Raw genomic sequence first — 12,623 nt, 5'->3', positions numbered from 1 at the left:
CTCCCTCCACAGATACTGCACAAATTGCTGAGTTCCTCTGGCACTTTGTTTTTATTTCAGATTTCCAGCACTGGCAGTATTTTGCTTTTATCTTAAAGATATATTACCACTTCACTTCCAACAAGATATGGGAAGTACAATTATAGGCGGGTCCAGAGAAAGATCACAGGCGGTATGGCAAGGAGCCCAGATATCACCGTGACAGCTTGTCCTAGCCACTGTTCCACCAGGTGCATTCCTTGGCAATTTCATTTTGCCAAAATGTATTTAAATATATGAACAAAAACATTTTGACATGGACATTACAGCATTTGCAATAAAATTAAGAAAACTAATGCTCTAGGAACATGGGTTCAAATCCTACCGCAGTAGTCGGCGGAATTTAAATTTTGGGTGGCACAATGGCTCAGTGGTTAGCACTGCTGCTTCACAGCACCAAGGACCCGGGTTCAATTCCACCCTCGGGTGACGTGCTGACTCCACATGGACATTCTCCCTGTGTCTGCGTGGGTTTCGTCCGGGTGCTCCAGTTTCCTTCCACAGTCCCAAGATGTGCAGGTTAGGTGGATTGGCCATGCTGAATTGCCTTATAGTGTTGAGAGGTGTGCAGGCTAGATAGATTGGCTGTGGGAAGTGCAGGGTTATGGGAATAGGGTAGGTGGGATGCTCTCCAGAGGGGTGGTATGGACTCAATGAGCCGAATGGCCTGTTTCTACATTGTAAGATTCAAGATATCCCACTCAACTTATTATAAAAAGCTTAAAATTTACAAAATGCATTCCGTATCAGGAACACAGCCCAAGGGCAAAGCATTTCAAATTGCAATTAAGAGAGTGCAATAGGTGTAAAGTTCTCCAAACAACATATTTCACTCTAAGGTGCCTCAATACCTTTTAATACTCTTGATTAACAATGTGCAGGTGTTAACAGTTTCCTGTGGTGTACTAGGTCTGAACGGTCATGGAGTTCTACTGCATGGAAAAATGCCCTTCAGCCCATTGTGTCCATACTGGTCATCAAGCACCTATCTACTCTAATCCCATTTCCCAGTACACTGTATACTATAGTATTTCAAGTGTTCAACTAAATATTTTTAAACATTGTGACAGTTTCTGCCTCTTACCACCCTTTTGAGGCAGTCACTTCCACATACCCACTTCCTTCTGGGTGAACAAAAATCTGCTAAGTCCTGTCTAAACCTCCTGAACTTTACCTTAAATCTAAGCCTTCTGGTAATTGCCCTCTCATACGTGTACACTTCAATCAGCTCTTCCCCCCACAGCCTCTAAGGTAAACAACCCTAACCTTCATAGCTGAATCGTTCCAGCCTAGGCAATACCCTGGTGAATTTCCTCTGTACCCTTTTCTATTGCAATTCCTATAGTGTAGTGATCGGGATTACACACAGTGCTCCAGCTGTGGCCTAACTAATACTGTATACAGCTCCAAATTAAGCTCCTGGCTCTTGTATATGATACCTTGATTAATAAAAGCAAGTATCCCACATGTCTTCTTAACCTATCCTTCAAGGAGCTATGTACATACATACCAAGGTCCCACTGATCTTGTCCTACTTGGGGTACTATCATTTATTATGTAGTCCCTTACCTTGTTAGACCTGCCTGAATGCATCACTTCACGCTTTTCCAGATTAAACTCCTGGGCATATCCGGGAAATTGATTCCACAGCAATTCATCTGTTTGGAGATCTGTGGCATCTACTGCAAGAGGACCTGCAGCCAAACTGCAGACAGGATACCATAAACCCTTAGGCTTCCAAGTGAGGAGAGATGAACTGGTTCCCTTTTGATTATTCACTTAACCCATTACAGTGAGTTTATTAATTGCTAAATGTGAGAAGAATCAGTAACATTAAACACATACACAAATTAGAAATAATTCTGGTCGCCACATTACAGAAAGGATATGGAAGTGTTTGGAGGGAAATGGGCCATGGGACTAGATTAACTTAGGATATCTCAGCATGGACAAGTTGGACCAAAGGATCCGTTTCCATGCTGTACAACTCCATAACTCTAAGAGAGTGATGTTGACAATGTTCAGTCACCTCTGTCCAAGTGTGCTTCATTCTTGTCTCAGAGATGCCCTGTAAGGGTTGGGGAAAAGTTTTCCCCTTGTGTACCCTCCTGTAAAACTTTGAGGGGAGGTTTCTGAATTGTCTGTAGGAAGGGATGTTCAGGAGTCTTTTGACTTATTTTGTGTCCTTAAAACTTCTCTGAAGAGAAATGTAGGGCAGGACATATAACCTTGTAAAAAGTCTGCCTCTGGGGTTACACCATGACTGGCTAATGCCGTCTCGACAAGATGCCAAGAAAATAAAATAATCAAGAGGGCGGTCAATCTATTACATTAAAGCAAGGTCTGATTGTTTCAATCACATGAACCTCGGGGGGAGAGAGGGGAACTAGCTGCCCACATGCATGCTTTGTGTCCCAAGTTAATCTTGGGGCTCCTATACTTGAAAAATAAGTTAGTGACACTTTTCTGCAATACTGGAGTGAATAACACTGGCTTCTACTATTTATTCACCTGTTTTAAATGAGTAGAAACCACTTGTGGATCAGAGCCATTCACTCTGCCAGGAAAGTATTTTCAGTAAACATTGTGAAGGGAAGCGAGTGTTGGATGGTCACATTCCAGTAGCTAGTGTAGGGAATTGACGTCCCCATTTCAGTTCCTTGGATTTACTTCTATTTGATTAAAACAAGGTTCACTTGGCAGCAGAAGTGGTGTGAGGCCTGTCATGGAGATTGCTTGGTGACACCGAACCCAAAATAACATTCATAACCTCGGTGTAACTGTTCTGTGCTACATTAACTGATCCTCTCAGGGGCAACAGTTTTGAAGAAATAAAATGTGGATCTGTTCCTGATTGCTGTCAAGCAAAACCGTGTAATGTTGGCTGAGAAAAGGAGAAGTTTCAGCGAAGTAAGCCCATGTTCCGATGATCTATCAACATTCATTTGCAACCGCTCACTTTCTTAAAATGTATTCATGGGAGGTGGGCATCACTGACAAGACCTGTGTTTGTTGCTTCTTCTTAATAGCCCTTCGACCGTGACCTGAATTCCATTTTTTGTGCTTACCCAACTACGTTCACAAATAATGACGTTAGATCCAGCATGAGCAGTCAATGCAAAAAGCCATTGAGCCTGCTACGCTAGGTGTTTAGTTTAAAGATCCCATGAAACTGGATAATCCCTACTCCCCAGGTATTTTGCAAAGCCATTTGGAGTCAGTGAATTCCCGAACAGAGGAGGAGGCTATTCGGCATTGTGTATTGTGTATGTATCAGAGTTTTGAAAAATCTAATAGAGTCATACAGCATGGAAACAGACCCTTTGGTTCGACTCGCCCATGCCAACTAGATATTCTGAATAAATCTAGTCTATTTGTCAGTATTTGGCCCATATCCCTCTAAACCCTTCTTATTCATATACCCATCCAGATGCCTTTTAAATGTTGTAACTGTACCAGCCTCCACCACTTCATCTAGCAACTTATTCCATACACACAGCACCCTCTGTGTGAAAAAGTTGCCCCTTAGATCCCTTTTTAAATCTTTTCCCTCTCACCTTAAACCTATGCCCTCTAGTTTTGGACTCCCCTACCCTGGGGAAAAGACTTTGGCTGTTCACCCTTTCCATGCCCCTCATGATTTTATAAACCTCTATAAGGTCACCTCTCAGCCTCTGATATGCCAGAGAAAATAGCCCCAGCCTATTCAGCTTAAGCACCCCCCCGCCTCGCCCGCCATAGCTCAAACCCTCCAACCCTGGCAATATCCTTGTAAATCGTTTCTGAACCCTTTCACATTTCAGAACATCCCTCCTAAAGCAGGGACACAATCAGTTGGTCTCACTATCCTACTTCATTTTTTTGCAGAATTTTTTCTCTCCCTTTTGAGTACATGTCCAGTGCCATTTTGAAAGTTATATTGAATCTACTTCTGTTTCCCTTACAGAAAGTCCACTCCAGATTACATCTTACTGATTTTTTTTTTTGAAAAATGCTCTTCATTTCCGCAATGGAAACAGTTTCATCCTCCCTGCGAGAACAAACTCCTATAACTTTGAAGCTCTTATTAAATCTTCCCCTGGCCTTCTCTGCTGAAATGAGAATGATCCAGGTTTTTCTGTCCCTTTGTAACTGTGGCCCCTTATTTGCCGAGCTGACTAGTTATCTTGCAAACATTTCATGAGCAGAACAGCGCTTCAGTGGAGCCTACACAGCACTGAAGATGTCACCTAGAAGGGGGATGAAATATTTGCACCAAAACCAGTCAGCTCAGCAAACCAACCAACAACTCCAGCCACAACCTGAGCAACAGATCTTCGCTAAAGCATTGAGGTTCCTTATCCCTGATACTGATCCAGCAAACCTCCGCTCGATAGCCTTAACATTCTTCCTGAAGTATGCTGTCTAGAATTGGGTGCACTTGAAGCCTAACCGATGATTTATAAAGAGATTTAAAGTTACTGTTTTGGAACAATTTGAAATAAATGAAAACTTATCACATTATAAATGTACGCTTTGAATGGGTGGGGTGGAAATTGGCCTTGGACAGTAAGCATAGAACAGGCACCACCAAATAGACAGCCAGTTTTACATAATGACCAATTGCCATGTAAGTGGGAGTGGTATAAAACTGGCTGCACATTCATCAACTTCTGCTTTGCCCAAGAATGACTTCAGTCTTGAAGATAGTTGAGTGGTTAGAGGAAGATATTTGTCTTCCCTAATGAAAAGACCAGTGACTAGCAATACTTTGAAATTAATGTACCGTTCATATGTGTCTTCCATTCTGAAGTAGATCAGAAATGTTGACCAATGTGTATCATTTACAATAGTTTGTTTCTTTTCTCCTCCTGTGTTGTTATTCAGTACTCTTGACTTCAATTTTACAGTCGAATTGTTTTGAATAAAATATCACAGTTGTTTTTTCCCCTTCCACTTTACACAGTGATATTCCAATCTGCAGAATTTGCCACGAACCCAGTGATAAAGAGAGCCTTCTCTCGCCATGCGAGTGTGCTGGGACTCTGGGGACAGTTCATCGCAGTTGTCTCGAGCAATGGCTTGCAGCTTCCTGTTCCAATCACTGTGAAGTATGTCACTTTGAATTTGCTTTGGAGAGAATGCCGAGACCACTGACAGAGGTAAATATTGCACTGTTGCATTGTTTTCTTAATGAAAAATAGAAGGAAGGCTGTGAAATGTAAGATTGCTGGCTCAGCCAGCTCATTAACATTTTAGGCTACATAACTGGGTGGCTTGTGGCTACCCGAACCTTAAATGTGTTTGTTAAAGTTGTCTGAGGTTTACTAATTGTTAAATGGAATTTAAGCAGAATTCTTTTGCTGTGGAGTACGTAAGGGTACTCGGGGAGGTGATGGCCCAGTGGTATTATCACCAAACTATTAATCTAGAGATCCAGGTAATATTCTGGGAACACCAGTTTGAATCCTGCCATAGCAGATGGTGAAAGTCTGGAATTAGGAGTCTATTGGTAACCATGAAACCATTGTCAATTGTCAGGAAAAAATCCAACTGGCTCACTAATGTCCTTTAGGGAAGGAAACTGCCATCCTTACCTGGTCTGGCCTACATGTCACTCCAGAACCACAGCAATGTGGTTGACTCTTAACTACCCTCTGGGCAATTAGGGATGGGCAATAAATGCTGACCCAGCCAGCAACACCCAAGTCCCATGAATGAATGAGAAAAAAGTAAAACGTTTTAAAGGGATTGGAAAGCCTGGACATTGCCTACAATGACTGTTGTCTTCAACTCTTTTAAACAGTTACAGGGGAATGGTGATCTTCAGGATACTTATGACTTACTATGCATTCAAGGAGACTTAACAGAAGCAAAAAGTTTAATAGATAGCAGCTAGGAAAACTAACCAGGGAAACAATATGATATTTAAAATAAAAAGTTTTCAGTAAATTCATTTTCTAAAAGAATTGACTTTTGTTATTCCATTGTGATATAAACATGATATGTGTCAGTGGATTTTTAAAGTTTAAATTTAACACTGTTGTCTTCAGAATGACAAAATGAAAGGAACACATTGAACAATGGAAATTGGTACTTTTGGTCAGTTTGTTCAGAGATGTCACTACACACCTCTGATTCAGGTAGGACTTGAATCTGGATCTCCTGATCCAGAAGTGGGATCACTATCACTACTGCATAGGAGCCCTCAACATGGGAAACATAATTACGTACATATGGAAAGTATAGGAGGGAATGGAAAATTTGAATACCAGATGCAAAGTGAAGTTGAGAGGAGGCATCAGCAGGTAAACCTAAATTGAAACCTGAAACAGTGTCTAAACCTATGAAATGTAAACGGTTAGCTTAGGCCCATTGAAGACCCCGGGCAAAATCATTATGCACAGGCAGTAGGCATGGCTAAAGTCCTTTGCATCTGTCTTCATCTTCATGAAAGAGCAGAGAGAAGTTGTGGACAGGATAATACTTACTAAAAAAGATTAGCATTGCTGAAAGTTGGTAAATCATTGGGTCCAGATGGAACACATCCTAGCCTGCTGAAAGCCGAGGCAATTCAATCCTGATCGGATACAGCCTGGGCCTGGAGGGGTGCTAATGTTTGACTAGTAAACAGAAAAAAGGGAGCAGGCTAAGCCAGGAAAATACTGGCCAGCCAGTCCCTATCGGTGGTGGGGAATTATGGAAATCATTAGGGACAGTGTAATCTTATATTTGGAAAGGCTTGGGCTAACCAAGCAGTGTGTGATTCCTTCAAGGAATATGTAAAAAGATGGCGGGGTCTTGTATAAATGTCTTTAAATATTTAGTTTCAGATTTATTTATTTATTTGTCACATGTGCTATGTATAGGAATACATAAGTACAGTGAAAAGTACACAAAGTCGCCATTCGCTGGCGCCCACTTGGTTACAAAAACCAGAATTAAAAGATTTTAACAGAGCCAAAAGGTAAGCAAGAGAAAAAGGAAAGTCCAGATTTCAGAGTCCCGAGTCCCATCTCCACAAAGGTGCAGGCACCGCTCCAATCACCAGGACACCCAGGAGGAGGCTGCCGTCGCTACTGCCATGTGGAAGGCCCCCTCTCACTGCCCATGCTGCCCCTTCACCGGCCACGCTCTCACCGCCCACTGCTGCCCATTCACCAGCCATGCTCTCACCGCCCCCTCACCGGCCCCGCTCTCACCGCCCACTGCTGCCCCTTCACCGGCCACACTCTCACCGTCCCCTTACCGGCCCCGCTCTCACCGCCCGCTGCCCCCTCACTGGCCCCCCTCTCCCCGCCCACTGCTGCCCCCACACCAGCCCCGCTCTCACCGTCCCCTGCTGCCCCCTCCCCGGCCTCACTCTCACCGCCCGCTGCTGCCCCCTCACCGGCCTCACTCTCACCGCCCACTGCTGCCCCCTCACCGGCCCCACTCTCACTCACCGCCGTCCCCTCACTGGCCCATGGTCAATCCACCGTCACTGCAGGACATGGCCTGTGTGTTCAGCTCCTGCCACCTGGTTCCAGGTCGGGACCCAACTCCTTAGGGAGGTAGTTAAAATGCAGGGGTTTGGGGAGGGTGGGGGATAGAATTTCTGCAGAGAGGAGAGAGAAAAGGAGAAAAAGAAAGGAAAAGGAAAGGGAACTGGTGAGCAGAGTGGAGCTCTGAAGAGAGTGACTTACCCTGTCGCTATCTTGTCATGTAAAAGACATTTGGGCAGGACCTTGAGAATCTTGCAGGTTTATGACTGAAAATAGGGTGTGAGATTAAGCATGGCTGTGATTTCAAAGAGTCGGAACAGGCCAAATGTGGTACATGGTTTCCTTCTGTAGTGCAGGTTTCTGTGATTTTTACATTTTGTTAATGAATAGTTTTGTGTTCAGGCTGTATCCATTCACTCCTCACAGGCCTCAATTCAAATATGTAACTTAAGATGATAAGCGTCAGTGAATGATCTTCAATGAGTGATAAAGATAGTCTGGTATTGTTCCAATATTGGTGCTCCTATTGAAATTCTCTCAGCAAATGGCTTGTATTTGAATCTAAGATGGCCACTTCTCCATAGGGAATGGGTGAGATTTGCCTTTTTAAACTGATCTCTGGTTTAGCAGCTCCAAGACACTGTCTTCCGTGATCCATCACAGGTTATCTGTTTCATGTTCCTGATTTTAAAAATAGTTACAAAGGGCAGGAGTTTTCAAACAATATAATTGGTTTATCTCGTTCTACAAATGATTGACCTTGAAAAAGCGATTTTGAAAATGTAATCTTTTTATTGGAGAATGAATTCATAATTACATCTTTTCAATTGATGTAATCATTCAATTTTTGAATCTCTGTAAAAATAGATGTGAGACATTTGACTCGAGGCTCTTTATTTTAAATCAAATTCTGAAAGCCCAGATCTTATGAGTCAGCTATCAGTGTTTATGCTCATAAATCTGCTTTCCGTAGACAAGCAGAAAACAGTTGTCTCTGTTGCAAATGAAACTGTTGAAGTCAATACTAACTTCTATAAATAATAATCACTTTGCCAACGTTTCCAGCCTGTCACGTATATATCTGCTACGTTTCAGGCTTCATATATTTACAAATGCAAAGTCTGTATCCCATCCTGCAAATGCCAGTGTTCGTCTAATTTTGAACTAATAGATAATTGTTTCATGCATAAGAGGTAGCCCAACTACAACGACTGAAGGCTATTTCCGCTAATAAAGCTAGGGCTCTTCACTCTTGCCTCTGTGGCCACTTACATCAGTTGTGCTTTCTTCATCATCATCATCATCATCGAATCCCTACAGTGTGGAAACAGGCCCTTCGGCCCAACAAGTCCACACCGACCCTCAGAGCATCCCACCCAGACCCATCCCTCTATAACCCACCTAATCTACACATCCCTGAACACTACGGGCACTTTAGCATGGCCAATCCACCTAGCCTGCACATCTTTGGACTGTGGGAGGAAACCGGAGCACCCGGAGGAAACCCACGCAGACACAGGGAGAATGTGCAAACTCCACACAAAAAGGGCAGATAGCCAATCTGTAGCAGCAGCACATTGCATGTTTTGCATATTAAAATTATTTTAATCTCAGGAAATAATCCACTGTTTGCAATAATGTGAGTAGTGGCTTAGGAGGGCATTTTGTTTTGCATAACAGTTAGGTAACATGCTGGCAGTTGAGAACTTATTACTGATCAGAAAATTGCACAGAACTTTTCACACAGTGTCATACATACACTGGTGGCCTGAACAAAGTACAGCTCTTTCCATTATGTTTGTGCACACAAATTAAGTATCTTTTCATAATTAAGATGTGCTTTGCTTAACAGTTTATTTCTGTGACCCGATGTACTAGAGTCATACAATATGGAAACAGACCCTTCAGTCTAACTAGTCCATGCGAACCATAATCCCAAACTAAACTAGTCCCACCTGCCTGCACTTAGCCCATATTCCTCCAAACATTTATTATTCATGTACCCATCTAAATGTCTTTTTAAATGTTATAACTGTACCCGCACCTACCATTTCCTCGGGAAGTTTATTCCACACATGAGCCACTCTGTATAAAACAAAAAAAACTGACCCCATGCCTTTTTTAAATCTCCTCTCACCTTAAAAATATGCCCCCTAGACTTGAAATCCCTCAACCTGGAGAAAGGACTCCTGCCACCCACCTTATCTATACTCCTCATTATTTTATAAACCTCTATAAGGTCACCTCTCAACCTCCTATGCTCCAGTGAAAAAAGTCCCAGCCTATCCAGCTTCCCCTTTCAACTGAAACCTTCTATTCCTGGCAACATCCCAGTTGAACCATCTTTTGAAGCATGTCCAGCTTAATAACTTCCTTCCTATAACAAGATATCAAAACTGGACGTAATATTCCAGAAGAGGCCTTACCGTTTTGCTTTAATTGATTTTTGGAAATATTTGTTACTATTTTTGAGAAAGATCACAGCAATTGAGTATACTCCTTGGTGTCAGCAAATATAGCCTACTTTTTAACCTATATGCACGTTTATTTTTTTCCCCAGTGGCTGAAGGATCCTGCCCTGCAACAAAAGCGGAGAATGCTGTGTGGAGACATTATCTGTTTTCTTTTCATTACTCCATTGGCCAGTTTGTCAGGCTGGCTGTGTGTTCAAGGAACTGTTGACCATTTTTACTTCAGTAGTAGTGTAGAAGCAGTTGGACTTCTTATCCTTTCAGCTGTTCTAATTACAATCTACCTACTTTGGACTACAGTGAGTATCCTTTGTAAACACACGTACCATATGAAATTTGTAGAGAGGTACTTTTATGCAAACAGTACATTGAATCTAGAACGTAATGTTTCGATGCCACTATCAGAAGATTTTTGAGAAATGGGCAAACACTGAATTTGCCAAGTAGAAGTCAATAGGACACAGCTCATGTTTACAAAAATCTAACTCCACTCAAAGTCCGAAGCTGATTTCAAACTTAATGTACCTTGCTTATTTTTGGCTGCAGGCTTCTTTTCGATATCACATTCGACTGCTCAAAGAATGGAGACGGACCAACCAGAATGTGAAACTGCTCATTCCAAAATCACAAGTGTTATTTGGTAACAAACCCAATCTTCCAGCTCAAAATTCAAGCATAATTGTTTCTAAAGAGACTATTGTCTAACTTTTGAAAAGAATTGCCTTGAATGCGGAGATGTACTATGCTGGCAGGAGGGACCAATCTTCTGAGTTGTTGTAGAAACTAAGAAGGATGTATTATTTAGTAATGCGAAGATGGGCAAGAAATGTAAGCAGTTTACTGTGACTTTTCAATGAACAAGGCTAGTTCCCAATCAGCTTGTGGTATTTGTACTGGGGACTGTTTACTATTACCTTTCTAATGGTAGGAAAGGCAAAGATGAATGTTTTGAATTGGTGGAAAACCCATTGTTCTTTTTCCCTTTCGTGTGAATCCCTGTTTTACACTCACCAAAAATAGATATGTAATTCTTTATAACTTCTGAGAGTTCTCATGTTAATTGATCAAACAGCTTATGCTGTTTTTTTTTGGGAGTGGGGGCTGGGGGAAATGTACTTTTCTCCTTGAGAAAACAAAAATGACCAGGAAGTAGCTGACCCAACAAGCTGATCTTCATTCAGATATGGAGCTGCTAAATCCTGTGGCATGGTGTCTTCTCAAAAGATTTTGCTGCAACTGGTACCTTCCCTGGCTTAGGCATCACATTGGTGAGAATGGACAGTCAGCAAGCACAATGCTCCATTTAGACCCTTACCGTCCATCCATAACTATCTTCAAAGCATTTAAACAATTTATTACATGTCACACGCTGGAACAGTAATGAACAAAAAAAATTGCTTATAGGTCCAAGAGGAAGTGTGTATTTTTTCTCTCCTTCGAAATGAAAACTTTGCTTGTCTGAATGAACCACAAGCCCAGGGAAATAGAAATTTCAAAATGACATTTATGAATTATCCAAGGATTTGTTAACCACATTAATCTTTCATTTTAATCCTGGTTTCAAATTCATGTTGATGGCAAAACAAGAATTATTTTGGGTTCCACTGGCTATTGCTCTGTAAGTGATTAATTAATTTTTAAAATGCTGAAGTGATTCATATTGCTCAATTTTGCAGCTTCTTTAGCCAGGTTCTGGATGGTGAACCTTGTCAGGAACATGACCACTTTAGCCACAGTAGCTTTGCAATCACGCATGGTGACAAAGGAACACCCAATAGGCATGTAAATAATTTGCATTTTATTGCCATTAAAATAAATATTGACATTCAAAGTGGTTTAAGACTAAAAATAGTGTGAAAGTGGATTGTTTTTTGTATATGTGAATGATAACTTGAAAATAAATGTCAAAATAGCCATGGAAAAGAATGAGGAGCAATTTTTTGTAAGATACTTAAATTAAGTGAGATGTGAACCTGTCCCAGCTCGATGAATCAAAGGCTGGCAGGCAATATTAACTGCCTTAACAGAGGACAATAGTTCAACTGCAGTCATAGCAGCATGGAATTGTACAGCACAGACACAGACCCTTTGGTCCAAATTACCCATGTCAATTACATATCCTAAATAAATCTAGTCCCATTTGCCAGTATTTGACCCATATCTCTCTAAACCCTTCCTATTCATATACCCGTCCAGATGCCTTTTAAATGTTGTGATTGTGCCAGCCTCTACCACTTCTGGCAGCTCATTCCACCACCTCTGCATGAAAACATTGCCTCTTGGGTCCTGTTTGAATCTTTCTCCTATCACCTCAAACCTATGCCCTCTAGTTTTGGACTCCTGTACCCTGTGAAAAAGACCTCAACTGTTCACCCAATCCATTCAGGTCATGGTTTTATAAATCCCTATAAGGGCACCCTTCACCGTCTCAGGCTCCAGGGAAAATAACCCCAGCCTATTCAGCCTCTCCCTATAGCTCAAAACACTCCATGCCTGGTAACATCCTTGTAAATCTTTTCTGCACTCTTAAGTTTCACAACATCCTTCCTATCGCAGGGAAAGGCCAAAAATTGAATGCAGTATCCCAAAAGTGGCCTAACCAATGTCCTGTACAGTCACACATGATCTCCCATCTCCTATACTCAATTCA

General features: G+C 41.8%; 1 protein-coding gene across 3 annotated transcripts in view; it reads left to right on the top strand.

Moving 5' to 3' along the window:
- The window catches only part of zgc:158785 (uncharacterized protein LOC791214 homolog), a 28,092-nt gene extending 16,196 nt beyond the window's left edge, over positions 1 to 11,896 (top strand). For all 3 annotated transcript variants that reach the window (XM_048616026.1, XM_048616027.1, XM_020512798.2), the window contains exons 4-6: positions 4,985 to 5,180; positions 10,063 to 10,272; positions 10,520 to 11,896. In XM_048616026.1, coding sequence (XP_048471983.1) covers positions 4,985 to 5,180; positions 10,063 to 10,272; positions 10,520 to 10,678 — 565 coding nt within the window. In that variant the 3' untranslated portion in view covers positions 10,679 to 11,896. The remainder of the gene's footprint in view (positions 1 to 4,984; positions 5,181 to 10,062; positions 10,273 to 10,519) is intronic.
- Positions 11,897 to 12,623: the final 727 nt, after the last annotated feature.

Source organism: Rhincodon typus, chromosome 33 (assembly GCF_021869965.1).
Source record: "Rhincodon typus isolate 14 chromosome 33, sRhiTyp1.1, whole genome shotgun sequence".
Taxonomy (NCBI): domain Eukaryota; kingdom Metazoa; phylum Chordata; class Chondrichthyes; order Orectolobiformes; family Rhincodontidae; genus Rhincodon; species Rhincodon typus.
This window is presented reverse-complemented; position numbering and strand designations above follow the sequence as displayed.